Consider the following 18,590-nt stretch of genomic DNA (forward strand, 5'->3'; position numbering starts at 1 on the left):
GTCATGGTGAGCTGCCTGTCAAGTGCTAGGATCCGCCACATAACGCAAGCACTCAGGTCACTCCAAAGCAAATACAAATATGACTCAGTCATTGTACATGCTGGTGTGAATGACCTGAGACGTACCTCCTGGACTACATGAAAAGAGACATAGAGGAGCTCTCTGATCATGTAGCCCAGGCTGGTATGACCCTGACCTTGAGCAGCATCTTACCCTCACCTAGAATGATGCCACAGTACAAAGACAAAATGATCGATTTTAACAATTGGCTAAAATTTTGGTGTTATTCAAAGGGGATCCAGTGTCTGTCAGCCTGGGATGACATGCTCAACAAGCCACGTTGCATCGCTAGGGACGGCTTGCACCTGTCACCACTGGGCTTTCGGATATTGGCAAAGGCTCTTGCCACCCCCATAGTGCCTTTTTTAGGCAAGGCACTAAAGTCAAACCCACCCCCATAGACAGCACAAGGAACAAGAAACTAAGGGTAATGCTGCTTAACGCCAGAAGTCTTAACCTCAAGATGCACGCACTCGAAGCTCTCTTCAGTATGGAGAACACTGATATCTATGCAGTGACAGAAACCTGGTTCAAGGCTCCAGAGAGCACCCCAGCACTACCAGGCTATACCTCATATCATGCTTTTCGGCCCCAAAACCCGGACCGAACCACAAAAAGAGGGGGAGTTTCCATATTTAATCAAGGATATCCACACCTTCAGGTTAGTGGCATTGCACGAAGTATCGGAGACCATCCATGTGCAACTAACAGTGGGCAAGACTGCTTTTCAGTTTATAGCATCCTACAGACCCACCCTCTCAAAGTCAGGAATCCCACTCGGCTTTCCTGAAAACATTGGAGAACATGACGATATCTCCGAACGCCATTATATTGGGCGACTTCAACTACCCAAACATTGACTGGGAGCACTACTCAAGCCCCAGCACTTCAGCCCAAAGGTTCCTGGAAATTATAAACTCAAATGCTATGGAACAACTAGTCACCACTCCCACAAGACGGGACAACATACTAGACCTGATCATTACCAACATGGGGACTCTCTGCTCCACACCAGAAGTATATCCCTCATTGGTAAGATCAGACCATAAATTAATTTCACTGGATGTCCACATCCCGACCCCACCCCCAGCCCAGAAAACCACAGTGAAAAACTTCTCAAAAGTGAAGTGGAATCCTTCAAGGCCCCAGGGCCAGTGGAAACCACGGCCCAAACTGCAGAATCCTATATAAACGCATTCTACGGACATCTCCAGGAATGCATGGATCATGCTATCCCAAACAAAACCAAGACCCAATCATCCAAAGGCAGGCATCCAGTCTGGTGGACCCCTGCCATAAAAAAACTATACAACAGAAGGAGGAAGCTACTACATGATAGAGCAATATCCCTAATAGGGAAGGCATCTCTGATCAGTACTAGCAAAAAATTACGATCCCTCATAAAATCCTCCAAGGCCAGTTTCGAGAGAAAAAATTGCACAGGACACCAAAGACAATCATAAGGCTTTTTTCAGTTATGTTAGGAACCTGGGATGCAACTCCCAGACTTGTTCTGAGTTGATTCTAAATGACAAAAAATACACTGAACCCACAGACATCGCCAATATCCTGGCAGACAGTTTCAGTGCAAACTCCCCCCCCCCCCCCAAAGAGCAAATATTTATCCCAGCAGAGGGCTGCCTCCCAAACACCTCTGATGCTCAGGTGAAGGCTGCCCTTTCCAAAGCAAAAAAACACTGCTTCCATGGGACCAGATGGCATCCCATGTTGCATCCTACATGAACTCCAAGAGGAACTAATCCCTCAAATAAAACAGCTATACAATCTCAGCCTCACTACAGGATATGTGCCCACAGAATGGCGTACAGCAACAGTGGTCCCACTCCACAAAGGTGGAGCCTCTATGGACCCCGGAAACTATTGCCCTATAAGCCTGACTAGCTTAGTCTGCAAGGCTATGGAGAGGATCATCATGGAGCTCATAAACAAAGACATTGGGGACCTACAGACACTAGATCCTACCCAGTTCGGCTTTGTCAAGGGCAGATCCTGCCTTTTGAACCTGGTTGACTTTTTCGAAACAGTCACCAAAGCCATAGATGAAGGGAAGGTAGTCCATACAGCCTATCTGGACCTTGTAAAGGCATTTGACACAATACCCCACTTGGGCATCATAGATAAGCTATCCAGCTTAAATATAAACCCCTATGTCACAAGATGGGTCGCAAACTGGCTCAAAGACAGAACCCACAGAGTGAGAGTTGCTGGAGCCATGTCAGACACGAAACCGGTCACAAGTGGCATCCCACAGGGTTCTGTCCTGGGACCACTCTTGTTCGGTATATACTTTTCCGAGGTACAGGCAAACGTGGGAGGACTATGGCTCACCAAGTTCGCAGATGACTGCAAACTGGGCACCATAAATCGACTCTCCAGCTGACACAAACATCCTTCAAAAAGGTCTCACAGAGACAGACAACTGGTGCCAGCGCCATGGTTTAAAGCTAAATGCCAAAAAATGTATAGTCATACCCTTTGTCAAAAACAATGTGCCCACAAATTACCACATAGGCGGAAACCCATTAAGTACAGAGAAAGTTATTAGGGACCCGGGGACCCAAGTTGATAGCAATCTCTCCTTTGAAAACCACATTGCCAAAGTGGTTAGAAAGACCTTCTACATAGCCCACCCTATCACGAAGGGTTTCACATCTAGATCAAGAGAGGTAATCGTGCCTCTTTATTCATCCCTCATCAGGCCCATCATAGAATACAATGCCCCTTTTGGGATGTACCTTACCCGACACCTGCAGCAATTAGAAAGACCCCAAAAGTATCTCACCAAGAGGATCAAGGGTCTCAAACAGATGCCATATGCTGCTCGGTTAAAAAAACTCCAGTTCTACCCAGTTGCATACCGCCTACTTCGAGGCGATCTATGCCTGACATACAAAGCTATGTCAAATCCAGAATTAATGGACATGCTCCACCTCAGTAAAACTAAATCCCTTAGAGTCACACGATCGAGGGACTTGAACCTCAGCACAGTAATAAATAGAACTTGCTGGAGGGACAGGTTCATAACACAGAGGCTCCCTTTGCTCTGGAATAGAATTCCAGTTCATGTGAGGCAGAGCACCTCACTGAATCTCTTCAAGAAGAATCTCAATAGGTGGATGGGGGATCGTAGGTTTGTCCCAGGGATTACTCCCGTGTCACTATTAGACAGAGGCACAGTAAACTAAACGTTAAAAAGGGCACAGTATACTCAAATCAAGGGGTGGCGTAAGCCATACAGAATCGGGCTAGGCTTATAATTGCCCCAAGGCAGATAGCCTAGTATGAACCTATGAACCTATAATAGTGAACCTAAAACACAGATTGCGCTTTAATTTTTGACTATAGGTTCATACTAGGCTATTTGCCCTAGGGCATTTATAAGCCTAGCCAGAATGTGTTTGGCTTTCGCCACCCATTTTAAATTTATTTTGCTATGCCCTTTTTCGAGGTTAGTATACTGTGCCTCTGTCTAACAGTGACACAGAAGTGATACCCGGGGTAAACCTACGATCTCCCATCCACTCATCAAGATTTCTCTTGAAGAGAGTCAATGAGGGACTCTGCCTAACCTGGACTGGGATTTTATTCGAGTGAAGGGAGCCTCTGGGTTATGAATCTGTCCCTCCAGCATGTCCTATTTATTTCAGTGCTGAGGTTCAAGTCTCTTGAGCGCGTAGCTCGATGGGATTTGGATTTTCTGAGGTGCAGCATGTCCATTAATTCTGGGTTGGACATGGCTTTATACATCAGGCACAGATAGCCTCTGAACAGGCGGTATGCCACTGAGTAGAGCTGGAGTTTCTTTAACCGGGCAGCATATGGCATCTGTTTGAGCCCTTTGATCCTCTTGGTGAGGTTCTTTTGGGGTCTTTCCAGTTGCTGCAGGTGTCTGGTAAGGTACATCCCAAAAGGGGCATTGTACTCAATTATGGGCCTGATAAGGGATGAGTAAAGAGGCACGATGACGTCCCCTGATCTAGATGTGAATCCCTTCATGATTAGGTGGGCTATATAAAATGTTTTTCTAATCACTTTGGCCACGTGGTTGTCAAATGAGAGATTGCTATCAACTTGGGTCCCCAGGTCCCTAATTACTTCTTCTGTACTTAATAGATTACCACCTATGTGGTAATTTGTGGGCACTTTGCTTTTGCCAAAGGGGATGACTATACACTTTTTGGCATTTAGCTTGAGGCTATGGCTCTGGAACCACTTGTCTGTTTCTATGAGGCCCTTTTGGAGGATGCTTGTGTCGGCTGGAGAGTCGATTATGGCGCCCAGTTTGCAGTCATCTGCGAACTTGGTCAGGCACAGTCCTTCCGTGTTGGCCTGTACCTCCGAGAAATATATACCGAACAAGAGAGGTCCCAGGACTGAGCCTTGTGGGACACCACTTGTAACTGGTTTGGAGTCTGACATGGCTCCAGCAATTCTAACCATGTGGGTTCTGTCCTTGAGCCAGTTTGCAATCCATCTAGTGACATAGGGGTTTATATTTAAGCTGGTGAGCTTATCTATAATGCCCGAATGGGGTACTGTATCGAAGGCTTTTGCGAGGTCCAGGTAGGCTGTGTGGACCACCTTCCCCTCGTCAATGGCCTTGGTGACTGTTTCAAAGAAATCAACCAGGTTTAAGAGGCAGGATCTGCCCTTAACAAAGCCGAACTGGGTAGGATCCAGTGTTTGTAGGTCCCCAATATCTTTATTTATGAGGTCCATGATGATCCTTTCCATAGCTTTGCAGGCCAAGCTAGTCAGGCTTATGGGGCGATAGTTTCCAGGATCCGTTGAGGCACCACCTTTATGGAGAGGGACCACTGTTGCTGTACGCCACTCTTTGGGCACATATCCTGTAGTAAGGCTGAGATTGAACAGTAGTTTTATGTTTGGGTTTAGCTCTTCTTGGAGTTCATGTAGGACGCAGCCCGGGACACCGTCTGGTCCCATTGATGCTGTGTTTTTTGCTTTGGAGAGGCGGCTCTTACCTGAGCATCTGAGATGTCAGGGGCAGCACTCTGCTGGAATAGATATTTGCCCTTTGGTGGGGAGTTTGCTGAACCTGTCAGCTAGGATGTTGGCAATGTCTGTGGGTTCGTGTATTTTTGTCATTTTGGACTAATTCTGAGCATATCTGGGAATTACCACCCAGGTTCCTAACATAACTAAAGAAAGCCTTGTGATTATCCTTAGTGTCCTGTGCAATTTTTCTCTCAAAGCTGGCCTTAAACAATTTTATGTGTGCCCGTAGTTTTTTGCTAATACTGATCAGTGATGCCTTCCCTTTTTGGGATTTTGCTCTATCATTTGGTAGCTTCCTCCTTCTATTGTATAGTTTGTTTATGGCTGGGGTCCACCAGACAGGACGTCTGTCTTTGGAGGATTGGGTCTTGGTTTTATTTGGGATCGCATGATCCATGCATTCCTGAAGGTGTTCATACAATGCGTTTATAAAGGATTCTGCGGTCTGGGCCGTATTTTCCACAGGCCTGGGGGCTTTGAAGGATTCCACCTCAGTTTTGAGGAGTGTGAAATTTGCTTTAGAGAAGTTTTTCACTGTGGTTTTCTGGGCAGGGGGAGGGGGTCGGGATGTGAATATCCAGTGAGATTAGTTTATGGTCTGATCTTACCAGTGAGAGATACACTTCTGGTCTGGAGCATAGAGTCCCCATGTTGGTGATGATCAGGTCCAGTATGTTTTCCCCTCTTGTGGGAGTGGTAACAAGTTGTTCCATAGCATTTCAGTTTATAAATTCTAGGAACCTTTGGGCTAGGGTGTTGGAGCTAGAGTAATGCTCCCAGTCTATGTTTGGGTAGTTGAAGTCGCCCAATATAATGGTGTTTGGAGAGACCTTCATATTTTCCAGTGTTCTCAGGAAGGCCGAGTGGGGTTCCTGGGTTTGGGAAGGTGGTCTGTAGCAGGCTATAAACTGGAAGGCAGTTTTACCCACTGTTAGTTGCACATGGATAGTCTCTGATGCTTCGTGCTTTGCCACCAACTTGGAGGTGTGGGTATCTTTGATGAATATCGATACTCCCCCTCCTTTTGTGGTTCGGTCCAAGTTTTGGGGCTGAAAAGCATGGTATGAGGTATAACCTGGTAGTGCTGGGGTGCTCTCGGGAGCCCTGAACCAGGTTTCTGTTACTGCACAGATATCGATGTTCTCCATGCTAAGGAGAGATTTGAGTGCGTGCATCTTGAGGTTTGGACTTCTGGCGTTGTGTAGCATTACTCTTAGTTTCTTATCCCTTGTGATACCTATGGAGGTGGGCTTGTCTTTTTGAGCCTTGCCTAAAAAAGGCACTATGGGGGTAGCAAGAGCCTTTGCCAATATCTGAAAGCCCAGGGGTGACAGGTGCAAGCCGTCCCTAGCGAAGCATCGTGGCTTGTCGAGCATATCATCCCAAGCTGACAGGCATTGGATCCCCTTTGAATGACACCAGTACTTAAGCCAATTGTTGAAATTGATCATCTTGTCTTCATATTGTGGCATAATTCTTGGTGAGGGTAAGATGCTACTCAAGGTCAGGGTCATACTGGCCTGGGCTACATGCTCAGAGAGCTACTTTATGTCTCTTTTCATGTAGTCCAGGGAGGTACATCTCAGGTCATTCACACCAGTATGGACAATGACTGAGTCATATTTGTACTTGCCTTGGAGTGACCTGAGTGCTTGTGTTATGTGGCGGATCCTAGCGCCCGACAGGCTGCTCACCATGACCCTCTCCTTGTTCAGCCTGGTGAGCAGGATGTCAGTGTGCCTGACGATAGAGTCACCTATTACAAGTGTATCAGGTGTGTTGTTTAGTCTTACGGGCTGTGACTGTTCGGCACACTGGCTTTGTGAGATATGTGTTGCATGTGTTTTGTTTTGGGGTAGCAGCTGCTTGGGTGTCTGCTTTGGAGGTCTCTGCTGCTTCAGCAGATCTTTATTTAGAGCCTCCGAGTATGTTTTTGTGTGATTATGTGTTTGGTTTGCTGTCGTGGTAGGTCTATGTGAAGGCCATATGTGTACAGCAGGCAATTCCTATGCATTGACAGACCGCAGTCAACCAATTTAAGTAAGAAAAGCGTGATTTTATACATCCTGATATGCAACGAAGGTATTAGGGAAGTAAAGGATTCTTTTAAATCCAGACCACACTCTGATGTGAACCCTCCTATAAACTGCACAATCTGACTGCAAATTTACTTTCCAACATTCAAGAAAGTATGTGCAGCAATGATTATCCAAAAAAACAAAAACACAACAACAATGAATCCAGCAATGATTATCCAAAAAAACAAAACAAAAACACAACAACAACAACAACAACAATGAATCCATAAGTTGAATACAAAATAAGGGATACAGGTAAGACCAATATAAAATTAACAGTTGATGGTACCCCAAAAGTACAAAGATCAACATTTCTTCATACCAAATCAATAAACGATGCACATTTTTACACGTTTCCTATAAGTGATACCACCTAATGAAAAGAGTCATTTAGCCCATGAATAAGGACATAGCTCTCAACCTTCCATCTCCAAAATGAGGAACACTAGCCCTCATAATGGGGAACAAACAGCTTACTAACAACTTCAACTAGGAAGGACATAGGATGGTTTAAACATGCAATGTGCTAGTTTTACTTATAAAAAGGCTCTTGCAATGAATTAATAGAATTACAATGGATAGCAGCTAAAAAAAATTGCTAACACTGAATGTGTGACATAGACCCTTTCAATGTGGAACTTCGAAAACATAAACTTTTTAAGATCCCAAATGAGGTACAGTCCTCGTAATGAGGTACACTTCAGAGGTATGTAAGGAACTTCCACAACAGACTGTGGAAAGTTTACTCATGAGACTTTCAAATACCCCTCTGCGCAGACTTAGATATTCCTCTTGCTACCATAAACACCTTTCCATTAATGCATAACCACCTGCGATACATTAAAACCACAACTAATTAATTATAAATGAGCATACATGATATAGTGTTATGGAATTACGTCATACAAAAAAAAAATCATCATATCGTGAAAAATTGCCTTTCGCAAAATACCAACAGCCAGATTCATACAAACACAATGTATACTTACTCTGAGTCTGCCATTCTTCCGGGACCAGAACAGTACACAATATTTTAGCACACGTGCAAAGTACCAACTAGTTGCTAGGAAGTAGATCCCTTTGCCCTCGAACATTACAGGAAGTGAGGGCAGTGGGAGAAAAGAGTTGATTGGTACGATTTTTTTTCTAGCTAATTGTTCTCCCCACCTCCGTCCTGAAATAAGAAGGGTCATATATGTTTTTCTTCACTTGTGTTTGTGGGAAGGGAAGTAAATGATCTCTTGTCAGCTTTTTTTATCGTGTATTGTTTTGGCAGTAAAGAAGCAGTCAAGTAGTCCAGATAGCGCAACGAAGCAGTTTAGCTCTATTAAATGTAAATTGTGGGGATTGTTTACATTAAGAGTCAGTGGAATGCGCTGTAGCAAGCTCCGCCTCTCGGTGTTACTGCCTACTTTATAAAGGCTGAACTCACGAGTCACGCTGCCGCAGTAGATGTTACTGTAAATCGAGTTCTGAATATAGGGTTACCACCTCTCTCACTTTACGAGGGACAGTCCCTCTTTGGGCAGTTGTGTCCTGCAAAAAAATTGAAAAAAAAATGGTAAATGTCCTGAGATTTTAGGACAAAAATATTACCTATATTTTCTTTAATAGGTGCATAAGACAGTTATTTTATATCTGAAACACCTGTTATAAGAAACAGAATAAGCAACTAAAATGCTACAAGAATACGCTTTTATTTAGGCAAAAAAGTGAAGTTCTGTCCTTTGTACTGACTGTGGATATGTTTTGCCATGAAAAATCTGACGTTTCTACAAAAAATGTCCCACTTTGGGCATTTGAAAAGGTGGCAAGCCCATCTGAATACAAATTACAAACGGGCAGCAAGACACTTACAACTGTGTAAAGCAGTAAGTGTTTGGGTTAAACGGCTGTCTTTCAATTTAAAAAAAAGTGCCAGTCAAGTGACTCAGTCCCTAAGTTTGAACCAGTACATGTTTATACCTTAGTACCATATCTCTCAGCTGTCCAGATTTTGCCTCATATTTTGTTCTGCTTCTCATGAAATTTGAGGATAGAAATAACTGGACATACATTTGAGTTTCATATTTCATTTCATATCCTGCAGAAAATGCATGCTAACACACAACCTGTTATTCTAGCAACTTTCTATGTTTATAAGAGAAATATTTAGAATCTGTCCTATTTTGAGGTCTTATCCCCCAGTTATTTTAGACTTTGTCTGTATTTCTTGGCATTAAGAGGTTGAGAGGTATCCTTACTCTCCCTTCTTCACTTCTGTCAATTTCTCTCCCATTCTTTCTCTGTAGATATAGCATAAGATTGATTTTCCTCAATTCATATTGCAATTCCTGTTTTTATTATACTGGCTTACCTTTAATTTATCTATAAACTGGCTAATATTTCTACTGTTCGCCAACAGGGTGCTGGCGGAAATTGTGCTACTGTTGGCTGAAGGAGGAGAAGAAGGGGAGGCATGCCCGAAGGCAGGTAAAGGCTAGGACTGTGTTAGTGAGGGTCGGAACTTTGAATGTTGGCAGTATGCGTGGTATAGGGAGAGAGCTAGCTGATATGATGGACAGAAGGAAGGTTGGTATATTGTGTGTGCAAGAGACCAGATGGAAGGGGAGCAAGGCTAAGTGTATCGGAGGTGGGTTCAAATTGTTTTATCATGGTGTGGATGGGAGGAGAAATGGCATAGGGGTTATCCTGAAGGAACAGTATGCCAACAGTGTTTTGGAGGTGAAAAGAGTGTCAGATAGAGTGATGTTTATGAAGCTGGAAATTAATGGTGTAATGATGAATGTTAGTGCATATGCTCCACAAGTTGGGTGTGCAATGGATGAGAAAGAAAAATTTTGGAGTGAGTTGGATGAAGTGGTGATGACTGTACCCAAGGGTGAGAGAGTGGTGATTGGAGCAGATAGTGATGGGTAGTTATGGTGTTAAGCAAAGGAATACAGAAGGTCAGATGGTAGTGGATTTTGCAAAAAGGATAGACATGGCTGTGGTGAATATGTATTTTAACAAGGGGGAGGAACATAGGGTGACATACAAGAGTGGAGGAAGATGCACACAGGTGGATTATATCTTATGTAGAAGGACCAGTCTGAAGGAGATTGGAGGCTGTAAAGTGGTGGCAGGGGAAAGTGTAGTTAGGCAGCATAGGATGGTGGTTTGTAGGATGATGTTGGTGATCAAGAAGAGGAGGAGGAGGAGTGTGAGGGCAGCACCAAGGATCAAATGGTGGAAATTGAAAAAGGGTAATTGTGAGGTGGAGTTCAGGGAAGAGTTAAGACAGGCACTGGGTGGCAGTGAAGAATTACCGAATAGCTGGGTAACTACAGCAGAGCTAGTAAGGGAGATGGGTAGAAAGGTGCTTGGTGTGACATCTGGAAAGAGGAAGGAGGACAAGGAGACTTGGTGATGGAATGAGGAAGTACAGGAGAGTATACAGAGAAAGAGGTTGGCGAAGACGAAGTGGGATTGTCAAAGAGATGAAAGTAGTATAAGGAGATCAGGTGCATGGCAAAGAGAGAGTTGGTGAAGGATAAGGTGTATGAAGAGTTGTACGAAAGGTTGGACACTAAGGCGGTAGAAAAGGACGTGTACCGATTAGCTAGACAGAGGGACCGAGCTAGTAAAGATGTGCAGCAGGTAAGGGTGATAAAGGATAATGAGGGAAACATACTCACAAGTGAGAAGAGTGTGTTGAGCAGATGGAAAGAGTACTTTGAGGGGCTGATGAATGAAGAGAATGAGAGGGAGAGAAGGTTGGATGATGTGCGGATAGTGAATCATGAAGTGCTGTGGATTAGCAAGGAGGATGTAAGGATAGCTATGAAGTGGATGAAGAATGGAAAGGCTGTTGGTCCAGATGACATACCTGTGGAAGCATGGAGGTGTTTAGGTGAAATGGCAGTGGAGTTTTTACCTAGATTGTTTAATGAAATCTTGGAAAGTGAGAGGATGCCTGAGGAATGGAGAAAAAGTGTTTTGGTACCAATTTTTAAGAATATGGGTGATGTGCAGAGCTGTAGTAACTACAGAGGGATTAAATTGATCAGTCCCAGCATGAAGTTATGGGAAAGAGTAGTGGAATCTAGGTTAAGAAGGGAGGTGATGATTAGTGATCAGCAATGTGGTTTCATGCCAGGAAAGAGCACTACAGATGCGATGTTTGCTCTGAGAATGTTGATGGAGAAGTACAGTGAAGGTCAGAAGGAAATGCATTGTGTCTTTGTGGACTTAGAGAAAGCATATGACAGGGTGCCTAGAGAGGAGTTGTGGTATTGTATGAGGAAGTCCGGAGTGTCAGAGAAGTATGTAAGAGTGGTACAGGATATGTACAAGGGTAGTGTGACAGCGGTGAGATCTGCGGTGGGAGTGATGAATGCATTTAAGGTGGAGGTGGGATTACATCAAGGATCAGCTCTGAGCCCTTTCTTATTTGCAATGATGATGGACAGGTTGACAGACAAGATCAGACAGGAGTCCCTGTGGACTATGATGTTTGTAGATGACATTGTGATCTGTAGTGAGAGTAGGGAACAGTTGGAGGAGACTCTGGTGAGATGGAGATAGGCTCTAGAGAGAAGAGGAATAAAGGTCAGCAGGACTAAGACAGAATATATGTGTGTGAATGAGAGGGAGGATAGAGGAATGGTGAGGATGCAGGGAGTAGAGGTGGCGAAGGTGGATGAGTTTAAATACTTGGGATCAACAGTTCAGAGTAACGGTAAGTGTGGAAGAGAGGTGAAGAAAAGAGCACAGGCAGGATGGAGTGGGTGGAGAAGAGTGTCAGGATTGATTTGTGACAGATGAGTACCAGTAAGAGTGAAAGGGACAGTGTACAAGAGGGTAGTGAGGCCAGCTATGTTATATGGGTTGGAGACAGTGGCATTGACAAAAAGGCAGGAGTCAGGGCTGGACATGGCAGAGTTAAAGATGTTAAGATTTGCACTGGGTGTGACGTGGGTGGACAGGATTAGGAATAAGTATATTAGAGGGTCAGCCCAGGTTGGAAGGTTTGGAGACAAAGCCAGAGAGGCAAGATTACGTTCGTTTGGACATGTGCTGAGGAGGGATGCAGAGTATATTGGGAAAAAGATGCTAAGGATGAAGCTGCCAGGTAACAGGAAAAGAGGAAGGCCTAAGATAAGGTTTATGGATGTGGTGAGAGAGGTCATACAGGTGGTTGGTATGACAGAGCAAGATGCAGAGGACAGGAAGAAATGGAAACAGATGATCCGCTGTGGCGACCTCTAACGGGAGCAGCCAAAAGAAGAAGAAGAAGATCTATTCTTAAGAAATGTTTTCACATTGTGTCTAATATGTTATTATTATTTAAACTGTAGATGTTTTTGTATTTTTTTTAAACATTGTAAAATCAATTTTCAGAAAATGTTTTGTAATATTTGGAGCTTTTCTCCCAAGGCCTACACTGAAAATGGGCTCCCACCCAGCTGGACTTTCCTAGTGATCAAATGTCAATAAATAAATAAATAAATAAAGTGACAGCCCATCAGGATGTCAATCAAAACCAATACTGCCCACACCTGCATGAAGGACCATGGTGTGTCCTAATTGCTTAAATTGCTCTTAGTACTTTTTAAAGGCTTAAGCATACTTGTCAACTGCTGTAATTTTAGGTTTTGGCATAGCCTATACATCTCAACTGTCCCTGATTTTGACTTAATTTTTAGCTCTAGCTCTCTTAATCCCTCCTAAAACTGGTGAATTTTGGAGAAAAGGTGGTGCATTACACTTGTCAATAATTACAGTTATAAACTTGTTTTACTTCAGAAAATGCATATTAATTCACATTTGTCTTATTCTGTCAATGTATCAGGGTAACAGTGCTAATATTTTAAACTTAGCCCTGATTATTTCTGGGTTTGTCTCTGATTCTGTTGTGATCTATCCCTAATTAGTTGAGAGCTATACTTATGATTTTAGCCCTCAAATTTAGCCTTGCTCCTAACTATACTGATGTTCCTCATGATATCAGATCATATGGTAAAATGAATTTATATACATTTTTATTTCCACTTTTGGTTGTGTTGGATGGTCTCATATGTTTTTTTTCTCTAGTTACATGTGTTTGACCATCCCTTACTCGTTATAGTTACCCTTTTCTTGCATTTACAAACCTGGTCATCAAAAGGCCTTTGACATTAGCCTTTACTGCCATGAAGTAGATGTCAAATAAGAGCAGTCCCGGCACAGAGCCCTGAGGTACCCCACTGGTGACCAGTCTGTTAGTGTAGGTGGTCTCATCAAACCTGACTTCCTGGGTCCTGTCTATGAGCCAGCTGACAATCCAGTGAGTTATGTAGGGGTTTATGCCCAGTTTGGTGAGTTTGCCAACTATAATTGAGTGGGGTACTCAACTGAATGCCTTAGCCAGGTCAAGGTAAGTAGCATACATCATTTTTCTCTCACCCATTGTCTTGGTGACCTTCTCAAAGAGGTCCACCAGGTTTAGCAGGCATGACATTCCTTTGACAAAAAAAAAAAAAAACAATGGATCTCCAGCCAGGAATGAAACACAAACTAAGTAACCAAATAATCATGTAGTGCCCAACAAATGACAGGCACCAGCTCCAGTAAAACATACAACTTTAATCAGAAAATAAATAAAGAACATATGTAAAATACATGAGTTAAGCACTTTTGTTCCTCCAAACTTAATGGAACGTCATCAGAACTAAAATCTAAGACATTCAAACTCCAATTTATATTAAAAAATAATGTTGATGGCCCACCCTTGTGAAGTGGGATAGTTGTTTCAGTCCTCTAGTCTCAAGGTACAAAGCCTGTTTTGAGGCTACAGTTGAAAAATGACTGAACTGGTCCAGATAGGTCAGGTTTCAAGCTTTTCAGGAGGCAGCCTAGGATACTATCAAGGCCAATTGAGACTGTGTTTTTGGCTCTAGTAAGAGCTGCCAAGACTGTTAACAGTTGGGGGGTATGCTAATATTAACAGCTTGGCTAGATGCTTGGAGGTGCATTTCTTAGTTTTTTAAACAACCTGTATCAAATGATGGCCTGAAAAAAATATATTAAGGAAAGAAGTTCAATCTTATTCTTTAACTTTGCTTCTTCCTGCATCCTTATAACACATCCTAACTGATCAGGACTACAGTGCAATAACTGTGAAGGAAATTACTGAATTAAGCTGGGGATTGGGGGTGCAGACGCCATGGAGGTTCCAGATACTAAAGGTGTATTTTAGAGCTTTTCTCCAAAATTTTTATCCAGTCAGTGTTACTCTTCAACTTTGCTTTTTTTCCTGCATCCTTTCAACAGACTCTAACTGACCAATGCTACTCTTAAAGGAAATTCCTGCATCACGCCAAGGATCTGGAGGCCACCAGAAGCCAGTAGGGTTCTAGATGATGTGAGATGCATTTAAGAGCTTGTTTCCAACATTTTGATCCACTGATGACTTGAACAAAAATCTTAAGGAAAGAAATTAATTATTTTTTTTATTTCAACAAATAATTAAGATGTATCCATGGCTTAATACTCAACCATGACAAAATAGCAATTTAAAATAAACTGAGAAAACAAATGTTTGTGAAGATATGTTAATCATATTTGTGAATACTATCTACATCCTTTCACCCCTCAATAATAATAATTAATAATACTAACAGCCACCTTCTGTGTATCCCCCACTCCCAGTGGGGTTACACTGGGATGAAAGTGAAGATATAAATGACCACAGTCACGTGTGTGTATGTATGTGTATGTATGTATATATATATATATATATATATATATATATATATGTCTCATCTAGGAAAAAAGAGGTCATTGTTCCCCACTACTCAACACTCATTAGACCGATTAAAGAGTACAGCACCCCTTTTGGAATGTACCTCACAAGACATCTGCATCAGCTGGAAAGGCCACATAAGTACCTCACAAAGAGGATTACTGGCCTCAAACAGATGCCCTACACTGACCATCTCAAAAATCTCCAGCTTTACTCTGTAGCATATCGCCTACTCCGAGGAGATCTCTGCCTAACATATAAAACTATGTTAAACCCAGAGCTGTTGGACATGCTACACCTAAAGAAATCCCAATCCCTCTGAACTACACACTCTAGGGACCTAAACCTTGTCACCACAATAAACAGGACATGCTGGAGGGATAGATTCCTGTCCCAGAGACTTTCTATACTCGGGAACATCTGTGTCAAGCAAAGTTCCTCATTAGCACTCTTCAAGAAAAATCTTGATGAGTGGATGGGAAATAGGAAATACTCCCCGGTGATCACTTCTGTGGCTCTGCTCGACAGGGGCACAGGAAATTAATTTTCTTGGGTGGCGTAAACCAGGGAACCTTGTTGGCTAGGCTTACTTAGGCCTGTGGGCCGATAGCCTAGTACCTACCTACAAACCTATATATATATATATATATATATGTATATATATCTACATGCACGCACACACACACCTACACACACACACACACACACACACACACACACACACACACACACACACACGTATATTTCATATTTTTTCTGCCACAAATATACACTGTATGCCTCCTCACCCCTATCACCAAAAGACACCAAGTATCCGTATACCTCTCTGTCAGACTGGGATGAAATTGAAAAAAAAATAGAACATAACATATTTCAACCAATTGCAATCATGCATACATCAACATCATGCCTCCTTACACTCGCACAAAAGATAGCTACCTGTATATGCATCTGAGATTTGAGTGTGAGTAAAGTGAAAAAAATAACGATCACAGTAATGTGTCCAACTTGTTACTCCCAGATGGATTACTTCTTCAGTACAAGCTAGTAGTGACCCTCTGTGCACATCTTTGAAGAAATAATGACAACACTGTCCCAGTACAACACAAGCTATATTTATCTGTGTATACCTCTGAGGTTTAGGAAGAAAATTAAAGAAATAAGGGCATAGTTTCTTTGCTTCCTCAAACTCCAATAACCTCTTGTGTACCCCTCTGAGAAGGTCTGATTTTAAACTGGGTGGGGTTCAGGGCAGAGGCCACTACTAAACTTGTGTCAAAATCTACTTATACATCATTGGAGTAAGGGTGTCACCATGCCCCAGAAACTCTGAAGATCTGGATGCTTAGTGATGCATTTTATGTTTTATCTTTTTGAAAGATAATTTAAACTGAACAAATCAAAAAGGTCAATTACTTTTATTCCACAGCTCCCACCCAGGCAATTATGGACACTTCTGTATACAGTTCAACATGTGAATGTGATAGAAGAGGATGGCCATGTAATGTAGTGCACCTTTGCTTCACACAAACAGTTGTCACGCATTAAAATATTCCAAGTCAATTCACATATTTCACATTAGTCCTGCAAAGCCAGAATAATAAGCAAGAAACAGCAGACAGAAAGGAATCTTCCTCTAAAGAAAGTCCCAACAATTATATCTACTTAGTCTGTCCAAGTGAAATAAAAGCACAGCAAACTGAAGAACAACAAAAAGGAAGTGAAGGCTTCAGAGCTTAAGTGCACAAAATCACTTTATTAAGCACTTTCATCCTTGATACAACAGGACGTCTTTAGAACAACTCTTCACAACAACTACTCACTTTTATATAGTAATGAAGTAATTAACTAGTCCCGTCCCCAATCAGTTACCATGGAGCCTGTTTAAGCTAGTACCACACACCACTTAAAACCTTAAAAACAGATGTTACAACAAATTATTAAGTATAAATAACCATTGCATATATAAAATACATTCCTAACTAGATAAACCATGTCCAGTGATACATAAAAAGTACTTGCTTCTAAACTACTTAGCCTGTATATATCTCAGATGTCATGGTAAGTAGCCCATCTTATGTCACACAGATGTACACTAGTCCTGAAAGACAGCTAGTGACTGTTTAAAGTGAGCAAAAAGAGGTCAGTGACTTTCAACAGACATATCCAACCTCCACTCAGCATATTTAGCTATTTCTGTGGACACTTCAGACAACTGTGATAAAAAATGATGGACATGTGTTTCAGCTCTGTGAACATCCATTTAAACAGTAAGCATACATTAAAGTATTCCAGGTTGCTTGACTCAAATCACATTAATCCTGCAAATGCACACTATTCCCACAAAGACAGAAAGTGACTGTTTAAATTGAGAAAAACAAAAGAGGGTCAGATACTTTCTACAGACAGTTCCCACTTCATCACTGAAGTTATAGGTAAAAATGATGGTTGTGCACTATGTTTCAGCTTTGTTTCATGGAAACAGTAGCACACATTTAAATGCTCCAAGCTGCTACACAAAAATCACAATAGTCCTGCAAACACAGAAAATTACTGTTTAAAATGAGAAAACAAGAAGATCAGTTACTTTCTGCAGACAGCTCAGCCTCAGCAGTTATAACTAAAATGCTAGCCATGTTTTGTACTTGGTGAAACTTACTTTAACTCATTATAGCCTAGTGATGCTTCCAGATGCTTCTGAAGCTATATCTTACTGACACCTCTAGGCATCTAATATAGCCGGCTCATATTTGCATTAATAATTTCAAAACCATGCTACATAGAAGCTATTGAACGATTTCACTTTAAGGCTTACATGATGCGCAGCACAACTACACTGATTTTTCTAAATATTTCAACAACGAAATAACACAAGTATAATTGTTTAGCCTCATAAAAAAGCTCACAGATGATTAAACAAAATGCTGCTGTCAGTATGCATGCAACTTGAGTGGTTACTGACATATTGTAAGTTGTTTAGAAAATATTACAAAACTAATATTTACGGTGTTTATTATGACTTATAAAATCCAGTTTAAGACCTAGAATCTAATAAATGCTAGCACTGTAAAGACTTGTTTGAACTAAACAATTTGCTTTGTATATTTAATTAGTACATCTTATGGCTCCAAAGATATGAATGTTTGTTTGAAATGTGAGGCTGTAATTTGATATTGTGAAAAAAGTTTATACAGTAGTGCAGTCACTTGGAGTTAAGAGTACAAACCCCCAGAGCTCCATTGGAGTGAATGATTTAAAGACCACACAGAGTGTGCAGTAGAAAACTGTGCCTCCACTTTCTAATTAGTCATGCTCTCCACTATTTTTATGAAAAGTATGATAGTACAATTGATTTTGTATACATGATGGGGGGTATAAGGGGGCAGCATCTCCCTTGATACATAATGGACATGCCTGTCTTCAATGTCAGTTATTCAAATCCACTCCCAGATTTGCACAAAAGTGGTGTGGGGTGTTTAAAGTAAGTTACATCTTGTATTTCAGCTTTGATCCATGGAATTAATAGCCACACATGAAAATAATACAAGTTGCTTCATATAAATCAAAGTAAACATGCAAAATAGTCCCATGACTCCCAGAAAATGACATAGTGACTGTTTAAACTGAGAAGACAACAAGAGAGTAAA

General features: G+C 41.9%; 1 protein-coding gene across 2 annotated transcripts in view; it reads right to left on the reverse strand.

Annotated features, from left to right (window-relative positions):
* Positions 1–8,318, reverse strand: part of RPL7L1 (ribosomal protein L7 like 1) — a 613,595-nt gene extending 605,277 nt beyond the window's left edge. Inside the window, exon 1 of one of the 2 annotated variants that reach the window (XM_044061740.1) lies at positions 8,168–8,318. In XM_044061740.1, the coding sequence (XP_043917675.1) occupies positions 8,168–8,181 (14 nt within the window). In that variant the 5' untranslated portion in view covers positions 8,182–8,318. The remainder of the gene's footprint in view (positions 1–8,167) is intronic. The other variant, XM_044061738.1, reaches the window with a different exon arrangement.
* Between the last annotated feature and the right edge of the window lie 10,272 nt (positions 8,319–18,590).

This window comes from Protopterus annectens, chromosome 2.part0, assembly GCF_019279795.1.
Source record: "Protopterus annectens isolate FY-2018-M chromosome 2.part0, PAN1.0, whole genome shotgun sequence".
In the NCBI taxonomy this organism is placed as follows: Eukaryota; Metazoa; Chordata; order Ceratodontiformes; family Protopteridae; genus Protopterus; species Protopterus annectens.